General features: G+C 64.9%; 3 protein-coding genes across 22 annotated transcripts; 2 read left to right on the top strand and 1 right to left on the bottom strand.

Annotated features, from left to right (window-relative positions):
• The first annotated feature begins 58 nt into the window (after positions 1-58).
• Positions 59-9,022, top strand: SNX17 (sorting nexin 17). 2 transcript variants are annotated; one of them, XM_080585302.1, is made up of 15 exons: positions 59-236; positions 3,612-3,686; positions 4,109-4,226; positions 4,691-4,755; positions 4,862-4,972; positions 5,419-5,509; positions 5,701-5,788; positions 6,175-6,244; positions 6,363-6,455; positions 6,620-6,823; positions 7,107-7,244; positions 7,404-7,481; positions 7,667-7,741; positions 8,050-8,091; positions 8,186-9,022. In XM_080585302.1, exons 1-15 carry the CDS (start codon positions 177-179, stop codon positions 8,303-8,305), a joined length of 1,428 nt encoding a protein of 475 aa, XP_080441428.1. In that variant the 5' UTR covers positions 59-176; the 3' UTR covers positions 8,306-9,022. The 2 variants fall into 2 exon arrangements, with proteins under 2 accessions (XP_080441428.1, XP_080441429.1); XM_080585303.1 differs by having other exon boundaries at positions 60-236; positions 7,122-7,244.
• ZNF513 (zinc finger protein 513) lies at positions 8,817-13,929 on the bottom strand. 5 transcript variants are annotated; one of them, XM_080585282.1, is made up of 4 exons: positions 13,773-13,929; positions 13,596-13,697; positions 10,566-11,156; positions 8,817-10,327 (listed from the first exon to the last, which is right to left on the bottom strand). In XM_080585282.1, the coding sequence occupies exons 1-4, from the start codon at positions 13,810-13,812 to the stop codon at positions 9,576-9,578; spliced, it is 1,485 nt and encodes a 494-aa protein (XP_080441408.1). In that variant the 5' UTR covers positions 13,813-13,929; the 3' UTR covers positions 8,817-9,575. The 5 variants fall into 5 exon arrangements, with proteins under 5 accessions (XP_080441408.1, XP_080441406.1, XP_080441409.1 ...); XM_080585280.1 differs by having other exon boundaries at positions 10,566-11,159; positions 13,773-13,827; XM_080585283.1 differs by lacking the exon at positions 13,596-13,697 and having other exon boundaries at positions 10,566-11,159; positions 13,773-13,900.
• Positions 13,930-13,953: 24 nt separating this feature from the next.
• On the top strand, positions 13,954-20,881 carry LOC308192102 (E3 ubiquitin-protein ligase RNF19B-like). Of its 15 annotated transcripts, XM_080585290.1 has the most exons (11): positions 14,021-14,156; positions 15,293-15,381; positions 16,496-16,566; positions 16,727-17,115; positions 17,452-17,642; positions 17,966-18,116; positions 18,695-18,857; positions 19,297-19,411; positions 19,600-19,737; positions 20,103-20,295; positions 20,452-20,881. In XM_080585290.1, exons 4-11 carry the CDS (start codon positions 16,790-16,792, stop codon positions 20,609-20,611), a joined length of 1,437 nt encoding a protein of 478 aa, XP_080441416.1. In that variant the 5' UTR covers positions 14,021-14,156; positions 15,293-15,381; positions 16,496-16,566; positions 16,727-16,789; the 3' UTR covers positions 20,612-20,881. The 15 variants fall into 15 exon arrangements, 13 of the variants coding, with proteins under 13 accessions (XP_080441422.1, XP_080441416.1, XP_080441417.1 ...); XM_080585296.1 differs by lacking the exon at positions 14,021-14,156 and adding an exon at positions 13,954-14,009 and having other exon boundaries at positions 16,496-17,115; XR_013948548.1 differs by having other exon boundaries at positions 16,496-17,115; positions 19,600-19,787.
• The last annotated feature ends 1,022 nt before the right edge of the window (positions 20,882-21,903 follow it).

Below are 21,903 nucleotides of genomic sequence, written 5' to 3' on the forward strand. Positions count from 1 at the left end.
GGGCGCTGGAGCGGGGCGGGGCGGGGCGGGCCGGCCCCGGCGGGCGGTTCTCGGCCGCGCCATCGCGCGGGCCCCGCGGGGCGGCGCCGCGGAGCGCCCGGCCCGAGATGGCGGCGCGCGGCCGGTAGCGGCGGGCGCGCGACCCCGCCCGGTACCGGCCCCGGCCCGGCCCCGCCATGCACTTCTCCATCCCCGAGACCGAGACCCGCGCCGGCGACGGCGGCGCCGCCTACGTGGTGAGCGGGGCCGCGGGGCGGCGCGGGGCGGGCCCGCCGCCCGGTTCCGGCAGCGCCCCGGCGGGGGCGGAGGGCGGCCGGGGAGCGGGGCCGCCGCGGCCCCCCGAGCCGGCGCCCCGCCGCCGGGCTGGGCCGTCCCTGCCGCGCCGGGGGGGGGGCGGTGCCGCCCTGCGGCCCCGTGCGGGGACAGCGGGGCCCGCTCCCCGGCCGAGGTCGGCCCCTTCCCGGGGGGGGGCCGGGCCGGGCCCCGGGGCGCTCTGGCGGTGCCCGGGCCCTCCCCGTCGCCCGTGCGGGCGGCTGGCCCCGCGCCCTGCGGGGGGCTCGGCGCGGCGGGGGGGGGAGGCGCTGCCCGTGCCCGTGCCCGCGGCGCAGCCCGGCCCCCGGCCCCGCTTCCTGTTTTGCTCCGTGCGGCGTGAACGCGCCCGGCCCCGCGGCTGCTCCGGGAGCGCGGCCCCGGGGGGCCGCTCCCAGGCGGGGGCCGTGGCAGCACCCTCGGCAGCACCCAGGTGCCGACAGCCCCCGCCTCGGCCCCTCCTCGGCTTGGCGGAGGGCAGGGAGCGTGCGGGAACTCGTGTCCGGTTCTGCCCCCCCCCGCTTGCATCCTGGCCGTCCTCGGGCTTGAGGTCCCTTCCTGCCCCAGCGCGGGCCCTGCCCGGAGCCCCGTGCTGCAGACAGCCCCCGTCTCCTGCTCCGCAGCCTGGGCTGGAGGCAGTCGGCCGTGGGAACGGTGCCTGCCCCCTTTGCCGGAGGTCCTGCTCCGGGGGGGTCTCCCCAGGCATCCCAGCAACACGAGACAGCACGCCCGGGGACGCGGGCAGTGGTGAGGCACGAAAGGGCTGTGGGGGACCTGGACAAGAGCGATCATTGGCGTCTGCGGTTGCACAAAGGTCGCAGGAGCAAGATGCACGGGTGTTAGGCCCTGTGCTTCCCCGTGGACTTTGCCCTCAGGTGCTGCGATGACTCCTTAGGCAGGCAAAGACCTCGTCTCCTGCATCAGCGGGTTGATCACTGCTTCTGGGCAGGAGCTGGTGGGCCCCCAGAGAGCCCTGCTGGTGCAGGTCCCACCAGGTGATGCCGATACCAACCAGCATCAGCCATGGTCTCCAAGCCCTCTGCAGAGACCTGGCCTGAGGAACAGGGCTGTTGCATTCGTGTCAGAAGGTGTTATAAGAAGCCAACGTGAGCTCCAGCAAGTGCAGAGCTGGTGTGTCCTGGAGAAGCACCTCCACCGACCTCGGGCAGCCCCAGCTTTCAGCTGGGCTGGTGCCCTCTGGGGTGGAACTGCCTCAGAAGTGTGCCAGCCTCTGCCCTGGGCCAGGGGCTGGAGGTGTTACAGAATCAGAGAGTGGCTTGGGTTGGAAGGGACCTCACCCAGCGCCACCCCCTGCCATGGGCACGACCCCTGCCCCCAGCCCAGGCTGCCCCCAGCCCCATCCAGCCTGGCCTTGGGCACTGCCAGGGATGGGGCACCCACAGCTCCTCGGGGAGCCTTGCCGCCTTCAGAGGGAAGAATTTCCTCCTAACATCTAATCTAAACCTTCCCTCTTCTAATTTAAAACCGTTACCCCTTGTCCAATCACTGTCCATCTGTGTAAAAAGTCACTCTCCGTCTTTTTTATAAGCCTCCTTTAAGTACGGAAAGGCCACAGTGAGGTCTCCCCAGAGTCTTCTCTTCTTCAGGCTGAACATCCCCAGCTCTCTCAGCCTTTCTTCCTAGGAGAGGGGCTCCAGCCCTCTGATCATCTTCACGACCTTCCTCTGGACCTGCTCTAACAGGTCCACGCCTTTCTTGTGCTACGAGCAGGAATTACTGGATTTACAGCAGCATGTCCTGCTGGGAGCTGTACACCAAACTTTCAGTTTTCAAACAACCGTTGCCCCCGTAGTGCTGTGGCAGGCAGCACGTAAGGAATGAGCCCCCTGCCACATGGTGAGGGCTGGCGATGGCCACGCACCCCCAGGAAGCAGTGCAGTGCGCCTGGGCCAACAGCCCCTGGTGGTGGCGGTGTCCTGGCCATGTGGCATCTGCTTTCTGCTGTCAGGTTGCTGTGCTCACCTCCTTCAGATGGCTCGTGGGAGCATGGAAAATAGAGTAACCTCTAGCTGCCTCTTCTTGCTGCTGAGAAAGGGAAGGATGTCCTTGCCTGCTGCCTGGGGACACCCATGTCTGTGGGGCTGCCTGGTGGCTCCATGCTCTCCCTGTGGTTGGGCAGATGCAGGGTTACACACTCCTGGTGTCAGGCAGACACGTCCCTTGAACGAGGGCTCTTGCACTCCTTGAGTAGTTTTGACTACATTTCCTGAGCTGCATGTCTGTGCTGTCACCGACATATCTTTTGAGGAGCAGTGACACAAGAACCCTTCAGTGCCTTTATTGTACTTATCTGTGCAAGTTCTGGGAGTTTGTCTGATCCTGTCCTTGCTGATGTTCAGTCCTTGACTGCTGGCAGCAGCCTCTCCTGGTCCTGGATGTGCTGGAGAGGCTGTAAGAGACTGTGCCCGGGGACTGCTTATTGCATGCATCAGCATGGTTCAGGGGTGCATGGGGCTGCTCGTACCCCCCCTCCAGGCTGCCCATGAGAGCTGGGCAAGTCCTGGGCCCTTCAGGGGAAAGATGCCAGAGGGGCAGAGAAAAGTGCTTGTTGGGCAGCGCCTGGAGAAGGTCTGAGCGCTGGGGAGCATGGTGTGGGAGCCTGGCCGTCCGTCAGCATCGGTGCCTGGGCTAGGTCAGGGCCTGCAAGACAAATCTAGCCCTCACAGCGGTGCTGGGCCCGGCATGCGGTGTGCAAGGGGGATGTCTGGGCCTGACTCTTCCTGCGTCAGGGCTGAGCTGCCCCACTGGGTCTGCTGGCAGTCCCTGCCACCCCTTTCCTGAGTGCCTGCTGGGACCCTGGCTGGGGCGGCACAAGGCTGGGCTGCAGAACTTCGCGGTGCCTGTCTGCAGAGCGGAGTTGTCGTGGCTGCGCCCGGCCTCCCTGGGGCTGCAGGCTCTCTGGGCCCCTCTGCAGGGAGTCCTTCAGCAGTAACTCGGAGCCAGGAACGGCTGAGCCCTTCCAGACAGCATGTCCACGCCAACACGCCCTGGCATCCTGTCTCTCTGGCCACTCGGGCTCTTTCTGCATCTTTGAGGGTAGCAGAAAGGAGCCAGTTGGTCTCTGGGGATGGTGTTTATGACATCCCACAGGCTGCTGGCACCCGTGAGGGGAATCTCCCCTTTGTTGGTGTCCTTGGGTGTGTTGCCTCTTCCTGTACAGGCACCTCTTTTTGGGAAGGGGGAGGGGGGAGGCTGTGTGCCCAGCTTGGCAGATCCCAGGGCCCCTCCATCCCTAGCATGAGGCTGTAATCCTTGGTTTTGACCTGTGCCTCTCCCCGCAGGCCTACAACATCCATGTGAATGGGGTGTTGCACTGCCGAGTGCGCTACAGCCAGCTCCTGGGGCTGCACGAGCAGGTAGGGAGCCTTGGTGCTGCCGTGGAGCTGCCTGTGGGACTGCTCCGTGGTGCCCTGTGTCCCTGCAGGCAGGGTATCGGGTCTCACGGGGATGGGGACAGGGATGGCTGGGTGCTGCAGGAAGGCAGCACACGCTGCTGCAGAGCAGGGGTGCTGGGCTCTGTGCTGGCTGTGGGTGGGCGCATGTCGCCTGGGGTTGGCACAGGGTTGGCCAAGACATCGCTTCCTGTGCCCTGGCACTTGGTGCAGGCCTCCGCTCACGCTCTGTGACAGTCTGCCTTGACTCTTGCAAGTTCCTAGATGAGAAATGGGTGATGAGCTGTCTGCCCCCCTTGTCAGAGCCCTGGAAATCAGCCAGGTTTGGGGCCTGGGGCAGTTACCGTCTCCCTGGAGGCTCTCACAGCACTCTGCTTTCTTCCCAGCTAAGGAAGGAGTATGGCGCTAATGTAGTACCAGCCTTTCCCCCAAAGAAGATCTTCACGCTCACCCCAGCAGAGGTGGAGCAACGACGGGAACAGCTGGAGAAATACATGCAGGCTGGTAAGCTGGGTCTGCCCCATGTGTACTGTGGCTCAGGACCTGCTTCCCTGGCTCGGCGGCTCAGGGCATGGTGGCGCTGCCTGGATCGCTCCCTATGGTCACCTGGGTCTGGCTTTGGCCTCTTCCTACCCACAGTGCTGAGCATGCTGCTGCCCGTCTTGATGTTTGCAGCTGTGCAATGATAATAGCCAGCATCGTCCCCTGAATGTCAGCAAGCAAGAAGCAGTACCACTGGGGCTGCTTCTCGGTCTCCAGCCCTTTCCCTTTCCCTGCACTAGCAAAAGTGAAGACCTGCTGGTGCCTCTGTCTCCAGGGGATCCATGGCCGTCCATGCGCACACCCTGCACCCAGCGCACACTTAGTCTGGGTGCCATCGCTGGGGGACTGTAGAACAGATAGGAATTGGCATGGCTCCCTGCCCCTTTCTACCTAATGCCCGACTCCTTGCTTGTCTTCCACCCCAGTGCGGCAGGACCCGACGCTGGGAGTCAGTGAGACCTTCAACAGCTTTCTGCGCAAGGCCCAGCAGGTGAGGAGGGAGCTGCCGGGGGGCCCACGTGGGGTGTGCCGCAGACTGCCCGGGCTGGGGGGCAGGCAGTGGATGGGGCCAGGCTGCCAATCCTCTCTCTCTCCAGGAGACACAGCAGATACCGACAGAGGAGGTGGTGCTGGAAGTGCTGCTCTCCAATGGCCAAAAGGTCAAGGTCACCATCCTCACCTCAGACCAGACGGAGGATGTCCTTGAGGTGCGGGAGATCTTGTGCCGGGCAGGATCAGCCCATCCTGCTGAGTCCCGTGATTTTGCACATTTGCAGGGGGAGTCCCCTCAGCCCGGCAGGCCGTGAGGCAGCTCCCTTGCCCTTCCTGCTTTGTCCCTGACCCAGGGCAGGGTTGTCCTCGGGGCTGAGGAGCAGCAGAGCTGAAAATTGTGTGCTGATGTGCTTATGTCCCTCCATGAGCCCATCTCAATGTTGTGAGGCCCACAGCTTGCTTTGTAGTGGTAGTAATCCCCTGGCCCCACTTGTCCGTTTGCTCTCCCTGCCCTGGCCCCAGCTCAGCAGAGGTCCTGGCTCCCTTCGTAGGGAGCCCCCCTTAAAGTGAGTAGGCTGGATCTTACCATGGGGCTCCAGGGGGAGGACGCGGAGGCGCTGTCTCTTTGTGGGAAGTCGTGACCTCCTGCGCTTGCTCTCAGGCCGTGGCCTCCAAGCTGGATCTGCCCGATGACCTGGTCGGCTACTTCAGCCTCTTCCTAGTGAGAGAGACAAAGGACGGAGCTTTCTCCTGTGAGTAGAGCATGTTGAGGGAAGCCCCACAAGGGAGGGCTGTGTAGGCCATCTGCCCTGGGAGGGGGAGAGCAGCACCCTGCCCCAGAGCGAGAGTCCTGTGCCTGGAGCAGGTGGCCCTGCGCTGGGTGGTGGGGGCCCGGGGGGCTCCCCCAGCACTGAGCTGCTGCTGAGCTGCTGTGTCCCTGCAGTTGTACGGAAGCTGCAGGAGTTTGAGCTGCCGTATGTGTCTGTCACCAGCCTGCACAACTCTGAGTTCAGGATCATTCTGCGCAAGAGGTGAGCTGCAGGGCTGGCAGGGCAGCTGCCCCAGGGCGGTGGGGTGGTGTCCAGGGACTCCCCGCTCTGTGCAGGGACCCCTCCCCTCCTGCCACTGCTGTCCCTCTGGTGCTTGGACCCCCGGGAACATATCTGGGTGTCCCCATTGACACCGGGGAGGGGGCTGCCCTGCTGGGTTTGGCCCATTTCTGCTTTTCCCAGACACGGCCCTGCCTGCCTGTGGCAGCTGATACAGAGGAGGAGGAGAAGAGGAACGTGGCAGCTGAAGGCTGCCTGAGGGAGCCGGCTGTGAGAGCCAGCCCAGTTCCTTGTCCCTGCATGTGGGGCGGTGTTCTCATCACTGTTAGGAGCTGGGGAAGAAGCTGACTCATGTGCTTCCCTTTTAGCTACTGGGACTCCTCCTATGATGATGATGTAATGGAGCATCGTGTGGGGCTCAACTTGCTGTATGCACAGGTGAGGGTCAGCGTGGCCCAGCTGGGTGAGGAGGGGGGTGTTGCACCCCTCAGCTACTGCTCCACGAGTCTCAGGTGGCTTTCGGTCCAGCTGCTCACCAGCCTTTGCTTCTTTGTAGACGGTGTCAGACATCGAGCACGGATGGATCCTTGTCAACAAGGAACAACACCGGCAGCTCAAGTCTCTGCAGGAGAAAGTCTCCAAGAAGGAGGTAGGGGAGGGCATGATGCTGTGGCTGGAGCAGTTCCAGGCTCCGGACTGGCTCTGCTCCCCCTTGTGAACCCATGATGCTGAGTTTGGTGCCTGATCTCCGACCAGCAGAAGCGTGGTGGGAGGGTGGCTGTCAGTGCTGACCTTCCCTGGCTCTGCCCACAGTTTATCCGCCTGGCACAGACCCTGAAGTACTACGGCTATCTCAAGTTTGATCCCTGCGTCACGGACTTCCCTGAGAAGGGATGTCATGTCGTTGTCAGTGCTGGCAACAATGAGCTCAACTTCCAAGTGCGGCTGCCAAATGAGCAGATAAAGGAAGGCAGCTTCAAGGTCACGCGCATGCGGTGCTGGCGAGTCACATCCTCAGTGAGTGCTGCTTGGGGCTCTGGGCGGCAAGGAGGGCTGCTTGGGTCTGTTGGGACCCCGCTGTGCCAGGCTGCTCCAGCAGCTCTTGTGGCTGGAAGCCTGGGGAACGTCTCAGCTGTGGTTTGGGGCTGAGGGCCTCATGGCATGAAGAAGCATGAGGGGAGCCACTGCTGACAGGGGAACTGACAGTGGTGAAAAACCAGCACGAGCTGTGCAGGGTGTCCAGGGCCAGCCCCTGCAGCTGGTTGCTGGCCAGTTTCCCTCTGGAAACGCCCAGCCTCAGCATGTGTCTGTGCAGGTGCCGATGAGCAATGGTCCCTCAGGGAGCAGCCCAGGGAAGTCAGAGGTGAAGCTGGAGCTGGCTTTTGAGTATCTCATGAGCAAGGACCGGCTGCAGTGGGTCACCATCACCAGTCCACAGGTAGGGCTGCCTGCATACCAGGCCAGCAGTGGAAAAGGATGGGAGCAAGGGGGAAGCTACAAGGCAGAGGGCAGGACTGGGCTCAGTGTGGTGTGTCGGGAGGGCCATGAGGTGCGTGAGGCTAGGCACTGCCAGCCTCGTGACACCTCTCCCTTACAGGCCATCATGCTGAGCATCTGCCTGCAGTCCATGGTGGATGAGCTGATGGTGAAAAAGTCTGGCGGCAGCATCCGCAAGGTAAGAGTTTGGTCTGGATGTTGTCTCTGCAGCTCCCCGTGTTGTCCCTGTGACTCCATGGGGTCTAGGCTTGGCCCTGCTTGCCCTCCTCAGGCAGGGGCCAGCTGGAAGATCCCCAGGGGGCAACTCAGCTTCAGGAGCTGTCCGTGGGGACCTGGCCACTGAGTTGAGCTTCTCCCCTGCAGATGTTTCGCCGGCGGGCGAATGGGGCCCTGCGGCGCTCGGACAGTCAGCAAGCCGTGAAGTCTCCCCCGTTGCTGGTGAGTGGGACTCTGCTGCCCCAATAGGGAAGATGAAAGCAAACACAGGCTTAGCTGTGATCTCGGTACCAGAGCCGGAGAGGCGCCACCAGCAGGACTGTGCTGCCCTGCTCCTGTAGCCCTGGGAAAAGAAAGGGGTCCTGGGCCCGTCTCCGGGAGCCAGAGCCCCTGGGGAGGGAGGGGATCATGGCTGGGCAGCCCCTGACCTCCTCTTGGGAGGGTTAACCGTGGCCGAGGGGCAGGGGGACAGAAGAGCAGTGGGGACGGGGGGAGGCAGGTATTGTTGCCTGACCATGCTGTCCCCGCAGGACTCACCTGATGCCTCCCGGGAGCCGATGGCCAAACTCTCGGTGAGTTGTGTGTGGGCACAGCGGGTGCCACCATCCCAAGACCAAACTGGGGGGGAGTAGGGGTCCTCCCTAACGTATCTTCCCCTTTCCACAGAGCAAGCTCACCTCTGTCAGCCTGCGAGGGATCAGCCACTCCAGCTCTGCTAACGATGTGGGCGCTAACGACTTCCATGGCAATTATGCCTTTGAGGGCATCGGTGATGAAGATCTGTAGCCGCTCCCCCTTCCTAGGACAGCACTGGCCTGAGGGCCCAAGGGCCTTCGCTGAGGAATGTACGACCTGCAGACAGGTTGCAATCAACGTGCCTCTCACCTGCTACCATCCACCTTCCCTTGCTCCCCAAGGGCTGGGGATTGCATCCCAAACCCACCATTGCCTTCAGGCTGGGGGCAGCTGAGCTCCTCCTGCTGCTGGCTTCCCGCAGGGGCAGCCTGTGCTGGTGCCCAGCTGGGAGAGGGCTCGTTCCCAGAGCGGCACCAGCCTCACCCGAGCAGCGCGCTCAGGCTGAGCCCTGGAGCGGGTGTCGTGGAGCCTGGCCCCAGCTCCAGAGGGGCAGAGCCGCCCTCTTCTCCCACCCTGGGAGTACCTGGGCCCGTGCCAGGCCTGGCCCACTGCACCAGTGGGAGCAAGCAGCTATGTGGGAGGGTGGCTGCCCCGGGGGGTGGTGGCAGCAGCCCGGTGGCACCGAGCGGCCCTTGTGAGGCTCCATAATGCCAAATTAGCATTTAGGTTTCTGCTCTGAGACAGACTGCAGTAAACTGTCTCCGGTGGGGCTCTGCGCAGAGCCCTGTCTCTAACCCGCTCATAGGCTCCAGTGTAATCTAGGCTTGTAACCACGTATCTTTTGCTGCTCCGACCGACCAGAGCATTAATGGACAGTAACCAATGTTTACATACTGCAATGATGATTAAAATGGATCCTGATTGGTACTGGGCTGTCTGTTGTGGGGGTGGCGGCTGGCCCTCCCCTCCCACCTCGGCAGCCCCCCCGCCTCTTCTCTTCTCAAGCAGAACAAGGTCCCTATGGAGAATACCAGATAACAAAACCGACTGTTTAATGCTTTTATACACAATATAAATTACACTGACTGGCATGGCAACAGCCATGGAACCAGTCCTGTTCCCCCCTCCCCCCTTTCCCCGGGCTCTGGCAGAGGAAGGCTCTGGCAGGCAGGAACAGGCAGGTGCCACTCCGCGCAGCGCCTGGGGGCACGGCACCGCTGCAGCTGGGGCAGGCACCCACGCCTGGCAGAACCGCTGGTCGTGGTTTCGCCCTGCCCAGGAAGGATAGGGCTGCAGGAGACCTTGGCACGGCTGCTGGCCCTGCTTAAGGCAGCCCTGAGCCCCCGCAGAGTTTGCTGCCCATCTTCTCCCCCAGGGAGGGTAGGGGCCACAGACGGCAAGGGGCTGGGAGGCCCCGTGACCGAGGCACCCCCAGGGCCCAGCGCGGGGCCGAGCCCCTGCAGCCGGGCTAAGTGCTGTCTCAGGGCAGGGCTGTGCCCACGGCTGGAGGTGCCAGGAGGGCTTTGGCATTGCGCGGGTTGACCCAGCTCTCAGCCGTGTGGCCATGGATCTTCTGGTGACGCTTGTAGTTGTCCCAGTGGCCAGTGGTGTAGGAGCAGTCCCGGCACTGGAAGGGCTTCTCACCCGTGTGCCGCAGCATGTGTCGCTTCAGGTTCATGCTCTGGTTGCAGCTGTAGCTGCAGAGGCTGCACTGGAAGGGCTTGTCACCCGAGTGGATGCGCCCATGGCGCTTGAGGTTGGCCAGGTTGCCGCAGGCGTAGTCGCAGAGCTGGCACTTGTAGGGCTTCTCGCCCGTGTGCACGCGCTGGTGCCGCTTCAGGTTGTCGAGGTGGGCGGAGGCATAGGGGCAGAGCGGGCAGGCAAACGGCTTCTCCCCGCTGTGCGTCTTCATGTGCCGTGCCAAGTGGTTGGGGTAGTGAGTGACAAAGGGGCAGAGGCTGCAGGCAAAGCCTTTGTCCCCAGTGCCTTTGCGGGGGCTGGAGCCCGGTTCGGTGCCCAGCACCGCCAGGCTGCAGCGGCCACAGACCTGCTCGGCCAGGCCCTCGTCCTGCGCGAACCCATCATCCAGCACCAGCCCGCACATGCGGCATGTGAAGGGAAAGAGCAGCTCGGGCAGCGCGGCCGACTCCTCGCCCCGCAGCCGAGCGCAGCCGGGCAGGAAGGGGCCGGTACCGCTACCCATGTGCAGGTTCAGCTCCGGCAGCAGCGGCTCTGCAGGACAAACACAAGCAGGGCTGTCAGCAGGCGGCACGGTGCTGGCAGGGCTCAACTCTGCAAGGAGCCCCAGCTCCAAGGGTGACGATGCCCTGGCACGGGGCTGGCGGCGCACGGCCCCGGGCCCGGCACAGGCTCTGTGCGCCTGAGGGCGAGCACTGGGACTGGCATAACAGAAGACGGCAGGGCGTGCTCCCTGCCCACCCCCGGCAGTTTCCCCCCGACCCCGCTTTACCTGGATCCTTGTCCTGCTCGTGTGGCCCTTCACCTTCAGGCAGGCGGTGGCTGAGCATGTGCCGCTTCAGGTTGCGGCTCTGGTTGCAGCGGTAGTCGCAGGCGGCACACTGGAAGGGCTTGTCCTGGCTGTGGACCCGCTCGTGGCGTTTGAGGTTGCCCAGGCTGCTGCAGGCAAAGCTGCAGCCCGTGCAGCGGTAGGGCTTCTCCCCCGTGTGTGTGCGCAGGTGGCGGGTCAGGTTCACCAGCTGGGCCGAGGCGTAGGCACACTGCGGGCATGCGAACGGCTTCTCCCCGTTGTGTGTCTTCATGTGGCGCTTGAGGTGGCTGGAGTAGTGGGAGGCGAAGGGGCAGAGCTGGCAGGAGTAGACAATGCGCTGGTTGCGGCTGCCCTCGGTGCCGGCACACTGCATGCAGCTCTGCCCCAGGCTGGCGGCCAGCTGCAGCCCGCACTGGCGGCAGGGCAGCGCCGCGGGGCCGGGCTCACCGCCCTCCTCGGGGTCGCTCTCCACGCTCAGCTGCTGGTACCCGGAGGAGCAGTCGTCGTCGCTCAGCGTGTACGCCGGGATGGCAATCTTCCCCACCAGGGCCTCTGCTGAGAAGAGGGTGGGGATGGGATGGGATCAGGGGCCCGGCCCAGGCGCAGCCCTATTCTGGTGCCACTGGTCTCAAGAGGGCTGGTCCTAGGAAGGGGACTGCAGCCAGGCGTCTCTGCCCACCCTAGTGGCACCCAGGAGTCCACAGGGGCCCCAACGCTCAGGGCAAGGAGCCCCATAACCACAACCTGCCCCAGGGCCTGTCCTAGTCCCTCAGAAAAGCCCGCCACCACCACGCCACGGCTGGGCAGGTGGCGGTGAGAAGGTGTCAGGCACAGCACCACCCAGGAAGGATGGGCTGGCACCCAAAGCACTCGCTCAGGGCTCCCCCTCGGCTGTGGAGCTGCCAAAGCCCCGGGGGGGGGTGCTGGTCCCGCTTCCAAGACCGGCACCAGGCAGCAAAATGGACCTCCCCTGGCGCCACTCAGTGCTGCTGCCCCACAGAGGTGGGGGGGGAATCAGTAGTGGGCTCTCAGAGAGCATTTCCACTTACCAGCTGGGCAGGGATGTGTCCTCCTGCAGCTCACCGGGTAACCCCCGTGCCCCAGCAAGGGATGACAGGAGTGGAGCCACTGCCCTCCAGCCCTCCAGATGTGGCCTGGACACAGGGGGCCCTCAGAACTGTCCACAGGCTGGTGCTCAAGGCAGAAGGGATACGTGGCAAAGCCTTGCCACCATCAACCCCTAGCTATCTCCAGCTGTCCCTGTGCTGTGCCTGACCCAGTCACTGTGAGACACTGCAGGACCCGGCAGCTGCCCTCTGCCCTGGGCCACCCCCTTCGCTGCCACCCACCCATCAGGGCCCAACTCCCAGGGGCCCTGAGCAAGGGGTGAGGCTGCTCCCAGGCCGCAGGAAAGGGTGGCCACTCCAGGCCCCCCGGTATTTCCCAGTCCCCGTTTCACAAGCACTGGAAGAGCTGATGCCAGACCAGAGCGTTCTGCAAGGGCCTTTCTAACATCAGGGGAACACTGCGGCCCTGCCCGCAGCTCCGTGCTGAGGGGCTCCCTGCAAGCTCAGCGCATGCAGCCCTGCGGTGCCTCGCTGTCCCTGGAGCACCGCTGCCCGAGCGTGGCTGTGTCGGCGCTGCCCTGCTGCGACAACGTACCCACAGGGCTGGGGACACAGCGATGGCTCTTCTGGCACCCCCAGCAGGCCTCTGGCTGCCTGGCACTGCTCCCCAGCTGGGGCTGGAGCAGGAAGGAGTGCTTTCCTGGTTGCAAAACTGCCGCAGCTTTACAAGCAGCAGCCCAGGCAGTGTCCGGCACCACTGAGGCGGCTTTGTCCCAGCATGGGGCCGTGAGCATGCGCTGCGGGGAGGTGCAGCCCTCGGAGCAGAACCCATCTGCCAGGCAGCTGGGACCAAGCCTCAGCACGAGAGCAGGAGCTGCCGGTGCGGCCCAGCGCAGCTCCCGGCGCGCAGAGCACAGCGCCCCGCACCCCGAGCGCAGCCCTCAGGGGAACAGACAGACGGGCAGGGGTGCAGGAAGCGGGCGGTTCACACTGCTCCCTGCTGAGCGCGTCCCCGTGTTATTCACTGCTCATCATCCGAGGGCAGCGAGCTGCTCTCACCGCTCCCCACGAGGCACCACAGTGGGGCTGGATCAGTGTCGCGTCCTCTGCCCAGCTGCATCGCAGCCGAGACCGACCTGAAGCCTGGGGTGCGCAGGCGGGGCTGACGCTGAGCGGCTGCAAAGGAGACAGGGGCAAAGCAAGGGGCAGCGGTGGGGCTGCGGGGAGCAGAAGCTGGAGGAAGGACAGCCCGCACCCCGCGCCCCGCCCCAGCGGCTCTGGGGGGCGGTGGCGTCGCCCCACGGCCACGTCTCGGGCAGGACGCGGGCAGGCAGCACCCCCCGGCCCGGGGGCACCGCAGCGCCGGGAGCGGAGCGCCAGGGAGCAGCCGGGGGAGCCTCCCTGATTCACGCGGCGGCCGCGGGCTCCACGGGTGCCCCCCGCGGCCCGGGGCAAACCGGGGCTCCCCGGGCAGGGCGGCGCTGCCCCTGGGGACGCCCGGCGGCGGCGGCAGAGCACGGCCGCGGGGGGGCAGCTGCCCGGGCCCGGCGTCCCCGCGGCCCTACAGCCTCCCGTGGGGCGGGACCGGGCGCGGTAACGGGACGGAGCGTCCCTGCGGGGCCGAGCCCCCCCCCCCCCCCGCGCCGCCGGAGGCGCTCCCGGAGGTTCCCGGAGGGCAGCGCTGCGGGGAGCGGACCGGCGGCCGCACGGGAGCGCGCCCGGGGAGCGCCGCCGCCGGATGGCGGCCGCCGGCGGGGGGACGCTGTCGGGGGCCGTTGCCAGGAGCGACGGCGGCCGGGGCGCGGCGCCGCCCGCCCCGCCCCGCCCCGGGGACGCCGCCGGGAGCGCCGGGGGCGGTGGGGGAGCGCCGGGGGCGGCTGCGGCGGCCGCCGTCAGCGGGCCCGGTCGGGGCGGCGGCACGCACCTGGCGGTCCCTTCTCGCAGGCCAGGCCGCGGCCCAGCAGCAGGTCGCCGGGCAGCACCAGCGCCGCTCCCGCCGTCTCCTCGGGGCCGTCCTCGGCGTCCGCTGCAACACACCGAGCGCCGCGGGTCACCGCCGGGCCCCGGCCGCCGCCGCCCCCCGGCCCCGCCGCGCACTCACCCTTCACCGGCTGCGGGTGGCTCTGCTTGCGCCGGGGCATCGTGGCCGGCCCCGGCCCCGGCCCGGCCCCGCCGCCCGCCCGCCCGCGGCCCGCCAGCCGCCCCCGCCAGCCCGGGGCGGCCGCCGCCGCCCCGCCTCGACCGGCCGCTTCCGCTTCCGGCCGCCGCGGGGCAGGGCCGGCGCCGGAAGCGGCGCGGTGCCCCGGAAGCGCACGGGGCCCCCGGAAGCGTGCTCCCGGTTCGCCGCCCCCCCGCTCCGCCGCGCCCCGCCGCCCCGGTGCCGGCGCCGGGAGGGAGCGGAGGGAGGGAGGAGGGCGGGGGCCGCGCCTCCGGCATGCGGCGGGGGGGGCCCGGCCGGGCGCGGGCCGGGCGGCGGCGGAGGCAGGTGGGGGCCGGCGGGGCCGGGGAGCGGGGAGCGGGGAGCGGGAGGCGGCGGCGCGGGGTCGCCCCGGGGGCAGCGCTGGGGCGGGGTGAGGCGGCCCCGGGCGGCGGTGCCGGGAGCTCCGCGGCCGGGGGGACGCGGGGGGGGGCTCGGGGGGACGCCCCGCGGGCACCGGGAGGCACCGGTAGGCACCGAGGGGCTGCCCCCCGCGCCGGGACCCGCCCGACCGGGGCAGGGTGCGGGGCCGCGAGCTGTGCCGCCGGGCCGGGCCGGGCCGGCGCCGTCCGCGGAGGTCCGCGACGCCCGCCCGGAGCGACGCCCCCGGGCAGCGGCTGGCCGGGCGGGAGCCGGAGCGGGGGCCCCGTGGGGTCCCTTCCCCCGAGCGCTCCCCGCGTGCTGCCGGGGCTGGCTGCAGCGGGAGGGACCCCGGCTCCCCGCCGCCGGGTGCGAGCAGAGAGGCGGCTGCAGAGCGAGCCCCGGTGCGGCCCCGGCGATGGGGCACTGTGGCAGTGCCGTGGCTCCTCCGCGGCCGTCGCCCTGCCGGTCTCATCCCCACGGCCGCAGCAGAGCCCTCTTGCCTGCTGCGCCCAGCAGGGGCCGTGGGCGGTGCCCCCTCCGTGGCAGCTCGCTGTTCCCGCTGGCACATCCCTTGGTTCGCAGCCGCCCTTCCCAGAAAAACTCCTGTTTGCATGGCCCGAATCCCGCCGAAGGTCTGCTTGGGCGTGCTTTGCGCCTGCCGGATGAGGACATGGCCGGTGAGCCGTGAGGAGCCTGTTGGGTCCTGGGGACTGCTGCAACAGCTCTTCGTGCAGCCCAGTGGCACCTCTGCTTCCAGGGGGGCTCAGCCCCGCTCGTGCTGTCGCGTTTCCCTCTGCTGTGGTTGGGAACAGTATCCCTGCTCTGCACTTGGACAAACCTGTACTTATGTACTCGTCCTTCTGACATCCAGGTCCCTGCAGCGGACCTGGTCCCTGTTTGCAGGACTTGTTCTGCTTTCTCCATGGTTCAGTTAGTAGAGCTGTGACATGTCCGAGTGAGCCTTGGTGTGTAAGCTGCTGCTGCGGCAGTAGCTACAGCAGTAGTAGACTATAGTCAACAGTACTTGAGACTGTTCACCGACAATTTTTATTTATCTGCAGGTCCTTGAGCGAGTCGCGTATGTTGGACTTTGTGGCAGTCTCAGGGAAGCTGTGATCGTGCCGTGTCAGCGATGATTCCCCACTGACAGGTACCTCGGGGCCAGAGGCAGGGCTGGTTAGAGCCCTGCTGGTGCTTTGCTTGCCTTGTGCAGCCCCAGCAGTTCAGCCAGGATGTTCCGGTGCTGTTGTGGGAACTGCAGGCACGGGCTGTCCCCTCGTGGTCAGACCGCGGATGGCTGCAGCTGCTGCTGCTGCTCTGGTGCTGACTGCGGCTGTTCCGACCGGCAAAGCCTGTGGTGATGGCAGCAGTCCTCCGAGATGCTGCCCTCCCTGCTGGCTGGGCACACCCCTCCCTGCTCTCTTCCTGCGGTACCTCTCACTCTCTAACAACTTTAAAAATCAAACTGAAGTCGAGCTTCCGTTGGGTCTCCAGTTAACACCTGACTAGAAAGCACTTTGTTACCTGGGGTGCCGCAGTGCGGTGCCGTGCGTGTCCCCAGCAGAGCAGATGTAATCAGACTCCTTGCGCTTACCTGGGTCATCGCTGATACCTGCCTCTCCCAGTGGCAGTGTTTTTACTGATTTGGCTGTGCTCAAAGGGGGGAAAAAAAAAAAAAGCAGAAGCTGCTAGAGGAGGAGGGATTCAGCAGTGCCATGGGGTTGTAAAATACAGGGTGCAAATTCTTGGAGTGTAGAGAGCAAGGAGAGCAGTGGACTGACTGGTCCTGGTGTCCAGAGGGGCTCCAGATTAATGTGAACTCTGAGTGAGGGAAAACCGTGATAGATTTACCTCATTTCTCCTGTCATCATCTCACTGCTGGTCACTGAATGAACTGGCTCTTGGGTCCCTTGGCTCAGCTGCCCATTTTACAAACAGAAGGGGAGGCTGAGGTCTCTGTGCTGCAGGGCTTGTGCCAGGGCAGTGCCCTGGGCCCACAAGGGACAAGTGGCTGGTTGTGGGCCAGTCTGGAGCCTGACGAATGCTGCGGATCCCTCAGCTTTTCCTGGAGCTGTTGCTTTTTTTTTTTTTTTTTTTTTTAACATGCTGCAGCCATCTGGACAGCCCTAGGGCTGGCACGGTGGGGAGGGCGAGGCCACGGCTTGGTTTCTGCGCCTGAAGGGCATCGGGGTCTGCTGGGTGCTGAGGGCTCATTCCTGCATCCAGGGACCGCGTGTTCGCTCTCACGTGCAGTTCCTTTGCAGGCTGAGTGGCGCGGGCTGCAGCTGGAGATGGTTGGGCTGTTGCCTGTGGGGATGCTGGCTCCAAGGCCCAGGTAGGACACAGCTTGGCCCGCCATGGGGGCCGTGCCGGGGTTGCCACCGCCCCGCTGTCCTCCGTAGCCTGACGGCAGCCGGTTGCTGCCCTGACGTGCCACCATGGAGCGACCTGTGTGGGTGCCCCAGCCCCTCCACGTCCTGGGCTTCTGTGGGCAGAAGCCAGAGGTCGGTGGGGAGACGTCACCAGACCCGGAGCAAGAATCGGGGGACCCTGAGGAGATGCACGTCGCGCTGCCCCTGGGCGAGGATGGGGAGCTGGTGGAGTGTCCCCTCTGCCTGCTGCCCCAGCCTCCTGAGGCCTTTCCCACCCTTGCCTCCTGTGCCCACCGCTCGTGCCAGGCGTGCCTGGAGCAGTACCTGCGCGTCGCTGTCAGTGAGAGCCGCGTGCAGGTGGCCTGCCCGCACTGCCCCGCCACACTGCAGCCTGCCGATGTCCACCGCCTCCTGGCCGAGCCTGCCCTGCGTGACAAGTACGAGGAGTTCCTCCTGCGGCGGCTGCTGGTGGCCGACCCTGGCACCCGCTGGTGTCCTGCGCCAGACTGCAGGTGACTGCTGGCCCCTCGCGTGGAGCTGGGAGCAGGGCACAGTGTGGATCCCCCGTTCCCACGCTGGTGGAGGCGATGGGCTTTCCTGGCTGGGAGCTGGTGTGCAGCAAACTGTGCCTGTGTTCCGCGAGCCTTTCACGTGCTCAGTCCCCTTGAGACATGATTCCGTTCGGTGCTGGGCCTGTACTGAGAGATGTTCTGGTCCTGACTGTGGCCGTGTAGCCTGCGTAGCTGTTTGTCTGTTAGGGAGGGGAATGACTGTGTGCCGTGCTGGGATGTGGCGGCGGGGCTGCGGGCACTGCTGGTCCCCCCACGCTGACTGTCTTCTCCCTACAGCTACGCTGTCATTGCCTATGGCTGCGCCGAGTGTCCTCGCCTCACCTGTGGGCGTGAGGGTTGTGGCACCGAGTTCTGCTACCACTGCCGTCAGCCCTGGCACCCCGATGGGCCCTGTGCACCAGCACCGCTGACCTCCAGCCTGGCCAGCCCCTCGGCACAGCTAGTTTACCCAGAGGAGTCGGCCAACGGTGAGACCCTGGTCCAGGGTGGGAGCAGGCAGCACAGGGATATGGCGCACATCTGAGCAGCGTAGCTGGGTGCTCTGGTGCCTTCCTGCCTCTGGGGATCCTGGAGCTGTGACCCAGTGTTTCCCACCAGCTGCCTCTGCACGGAGGTGTGTAGCCTCTGCGCCAGCTGCTGGAGCTGGGGATGAGAAGGACCCGGCTGTGCTGGCGGTGCGTGGCTCCCCAGGCACCCATGGGATGGGCTGCAGTCCTAGGACAGGGGATGGGGGAGAGCGGCACTGTCCTGCTCCCCCCGCATTCCAGCCCATCTCCCTTCCCCCTGCCAGCTGAGGCTGAGGACATCAAAGTCTGTCCCCGCTGCAGTGCTTTCATCATGAAGATCAATGATGGGAGCTGCAACCGCATGAACTGCACGGTGTGTGGCTGCCTCTTCTGCTGGCTCTGCCTGCAGGAGATCTCCGACGTGCACTTCCTGAGGTCAGTGCAGGGCTGTGGTGCGCTGGGAGCCGTGGGATGTGTTGGGGGACTGGTGTGAGGGTGCTGCCAGGAGCTGAGGGGTGGTCTGAGGAGATGCCAGTGGGCTGAGCTGTGGGGGTCTGCTGCCAGGCTCACGGGGGTGCTATGATGGCAGGCTGGGGGCCCTGCCAGGGGCGGTGGGGCTGGGCTGGGGAGCATGGGGGGGCAGTGAGGTTCTGCAGAGAGCCACGGCCACGTGCCTCCAGGTGGGCTGGTGGGTTGTAGCACTGATGGGGGGAGCAGCAGTGTCACACGATCACAGAATTACAGGGGTTGGAAGGGACCTCACGAGATCATCAGGTCCAACCCCCAGTGCTGTCCGTGTCAAATGTGTCCGTGCTGCTTGGGCTGGCGGAGCTGTGGGCCTGGGGCTCGCTGTCAGCACCCCACAGGCAGGTGTCCCTGGTGGCAGCAGGAGCGGGGTGCAGGAACCTGGCTTTCTGCTGCCCTGGAGGGTCACAGGTCTAGGGCCGGGCTGTGCTGGCGTCTGTCTGCCTCTGTGCAGGAACCATCGGCCCAGTCCCACTCTGTCCTCACAGCCCCTCTGGATGCACCTTCTGGGGGAAAAGGCCCTGGTCGCGAACCCGGAAGATCCTGTGGCAGCTGGGCATGGTGCTGGGGGCGCCTATGGTGATCTCCCTCGTCGCGGGCATTGCTGTGCCTGTCATTACCATCGGGCTCCCCATCTACATGGGTAGGAAGGTACTGGCCCTGGGATTCCCATGGTCCTGCTCTCTGCTGAGCCTGGCAGCCCATGGCCAGAGGCCTGGACAGATGCACAGTGCTCAGCACTGCCCACAGCATGTCCCCATGCCACCATTTTTCCCCACAGCCCCTCACAGTGGGGAACGTCTCTGCTGTCCACCCCGACACCCTTTACCAGGGAGGGTGTTCTCTACATGGGGGGGTGGGGGCGGGGGGCGTGAACAGAGGCAGTGGGTCTGTGTGGGCCAGGGTGTTGTCCGAGGACAGCTGAGCTGTGCTGGCAGCGCTGTCATGGCTGCCTGTCTCTGGGGAGAGGGAGTGGGGGTCTGGGCAGTGGTGGCTGGAGCTCTGCCAGGGTGGGGAAGAGCAGGGACGTGGCCTGGGGGGGCTGTTGTGTCTCTGCAGAGCCCCTTCACCTGCCTCGCTTCTCCTCAAGGTGCTGGGCCAGAGCCGGAGGAGCAGCTTGTCAGGGTGCCAGCAGTGCTTCTCTGTCACCAGCAGTGTCCTCCTCTCTCTGTTTGTGTCCCCCATCATAACAGCTGTCACAGTGGGTAAGTGTACCAGGACAGGGCTGGGAGCACTGCCCATGTGCTGGAGAGCGTGGGGCCAGTGCATAGGGCCGTCGCAACGGAGCATCTCAAGGGGGAATGCCTGATACCCAGGGCACCAGGGCACCTGGGGGAAAGGACAGCGAGGGCTGCTGCTGAGGGCTAGGCAATAGCTACGTGTCTGCCCGCAGGCATTGGCGTGCCCCTGATGCTCACCTATGTCTACGGGGTGGTGGTGCTGTCACTGTGTCGGAGCCGCAGCGGGTGTGGGGGTGGCCGTGGCCAGCCTGGGGACCTTGGTGTGGTGGAACTGGAGAACCTGACCAAGTGTGAGTCGTGCACTCTCAGCTGTCCCCTGGCCTGTGCCCTCCATGGTGGGGTATGTGTGTGTATTTGTGTGTGTGGGGGGGGGGGGGGGGGGGGGGGGGTCGTGGTGGTGTGGCACACAGGCTGTGGTCCTGTCTTGTGGCTCTGCAGCTGTGACAGCTCCAGGGCTCCCTGGGGACCCGTGTCTGTTCTGCCCTGAGTGGCTGGGAGGCTGCAGACTGGTTTCCTGGGGGACAGTGAGTGCTGGCCAAAGCATTCTGGGATCAGTTCATGTGCCTGTCTGCCAGGAGCCTGGTGGGCTGTTCTGCTCCTGATGGTGAATGGTCCTTGTGGACACAGTGTTTAGCCCCATCTCTCCCTCTGCTAGTGAATGAGCTGTGGTCAGTGCTGCCCAGCCCCAAGGGGGTCGAGGATGGCGTCCCAGATACAACCACCTCCTTTCCCAGCAGCCGACATAGCCCACACCACAGGACTGTATGGAAGGAGCAGGACAGCCAGTCAGCCAGCACCGTGGCCCTCGCAGGGAGCATGCTAAGTGAGGGCCAGGACGGGTCCTACAGGTGAGCAGTTGCTATGCTGAAGGGGACCATGTGTGTGTGTGTGGGGAAATACTGGCAAGTCCTTTCCTACCAGCCTTCCCCGTGCTTACTGTACTGGACAGGGACTCAGCGATGTTCCCCTGTTGGGCTGCTGCCCTAACCTGTGTTTGTCTGCAGGGAAGGCATCAACATCGAGGTAGAGGTGGCGATTGAAACAGTGCCACATCCTGCGCGAGAGCAGAGCCTATGCAGTGCACTGTCAGGACAGAGTCTCTCTGGAGACTCCTTGGGAGGAACTAGCGACAGGTACAGTGTCACAGGCATCCCAGCGGAGTGAAGGTGACTGCAGCAGTGAGCTGGAAGATTCTTGAGACAGAGCACCCACCTCATCTCCCACTGACACAAAGATCCCATACCCTGTGGCAGACGGCTGTGCCCTCTGCATTGCATCACCAGCCCCATGAACTGGGTCGGCTCCATCCCCAGGCTGGGCAGGCACTCACCATGCACTCAGCACTGCCTGCTCCTTGTACCCACCTCATTGCACCTCTTCCCTGAAGGCAGGCTAAAGCATCCTCACTGCTGAGAAATAAAACTACTCTCCAAACATCATAGGCTCTGAGCTGTGTTTGCGTCCAGACTGGTATTGCATGAGGCCAGGTGGGGCTTTAGGATAGGCCAAGCCCTGCACAGGTGCAGGTAGTGGGAGCTTCAAGCCAGGCATGGGGGACAAGTGGGCCAGGGAGCAGGGAAAGAATGTGGCTTGTCTCTTGTACAAACACCTCAGAAAGCTGCATCTTACACGTGCTGGACCAGCACAGGACAGGGCTGGCAGTCGGGGTCGTGGGATGTTGTTGCAGAGCCTCAGCCAGCACTGTGACAGCAAACTGAGTAACAGATAGGGTCTGAGCCCTGCCCCAGCTGGGCCAACCCTGGTACATCATGTACAGCACCCACAGATCCTGAGTGCTCCCAGCAACATACCTGGGTGCTTCAGTGCCTTTGAGTGTGGTGCAGGACAGCTGCTGCTGGAGCCCAGAGCAGCCCAAAGAGTGGAAGGCCATACACAGTGCTGAGGCTCATTACAATGATTCATGTTGCATGTCTGCATTCACATCCCTGCCTGCCCCATGCTTCCCTGGCTCTGTGTGTGTGTGGGGGGGGAGGGTGGTCCCAGGGCTGCAGGTGCTGCTTTAGCATGTGGGGTTCTGCAGGATGGGGAACCTACTTAGATCCTTGTGATAGGCACTTTTTCCAAAGCAGAAGCAAAAAACTGTGTTGCAAATGGTGTGGCTTCTCCCAGCTGAAGGTGCCAGCAGGGAGGTCAACCCCAACACCTGGGCACCTGCTTTTTTTCTGGTTGCTGGTGACACAGGTTACAGGGTCCCACTCTCATGATGCTACCCTGGAGCTCCACACAGCCTCACACTCCTGCTCAGGGGCCTCTCTGGTCCCCAGCACAGTTGTGATTTTTCACGTCCTGCACCAACTGCCCAACACATCCTATAGTAATTCCTGTGCACTCCCCAGCTTCTCTTTCCTGTACTCCACGTGTCCCCCACAACGAGGCAACCCCTCTCCTGTGCTCTCAGGATGATCCCAAGAGCACCTCACAATTCATGGTGATGG

The sequence above is a fragment of the Anser brachyrhynchus genome (genome assembly GCF_964034855.1).
Source record: "Anser brachyrhynchus genome assembly, chromosome: 3".
Taxonomy (NCBI): Eukaryota; Metazoa; Chordata; class Aves; order Anseriformes; family Anatidae; genus Anser; species Anser brachyrhynchus.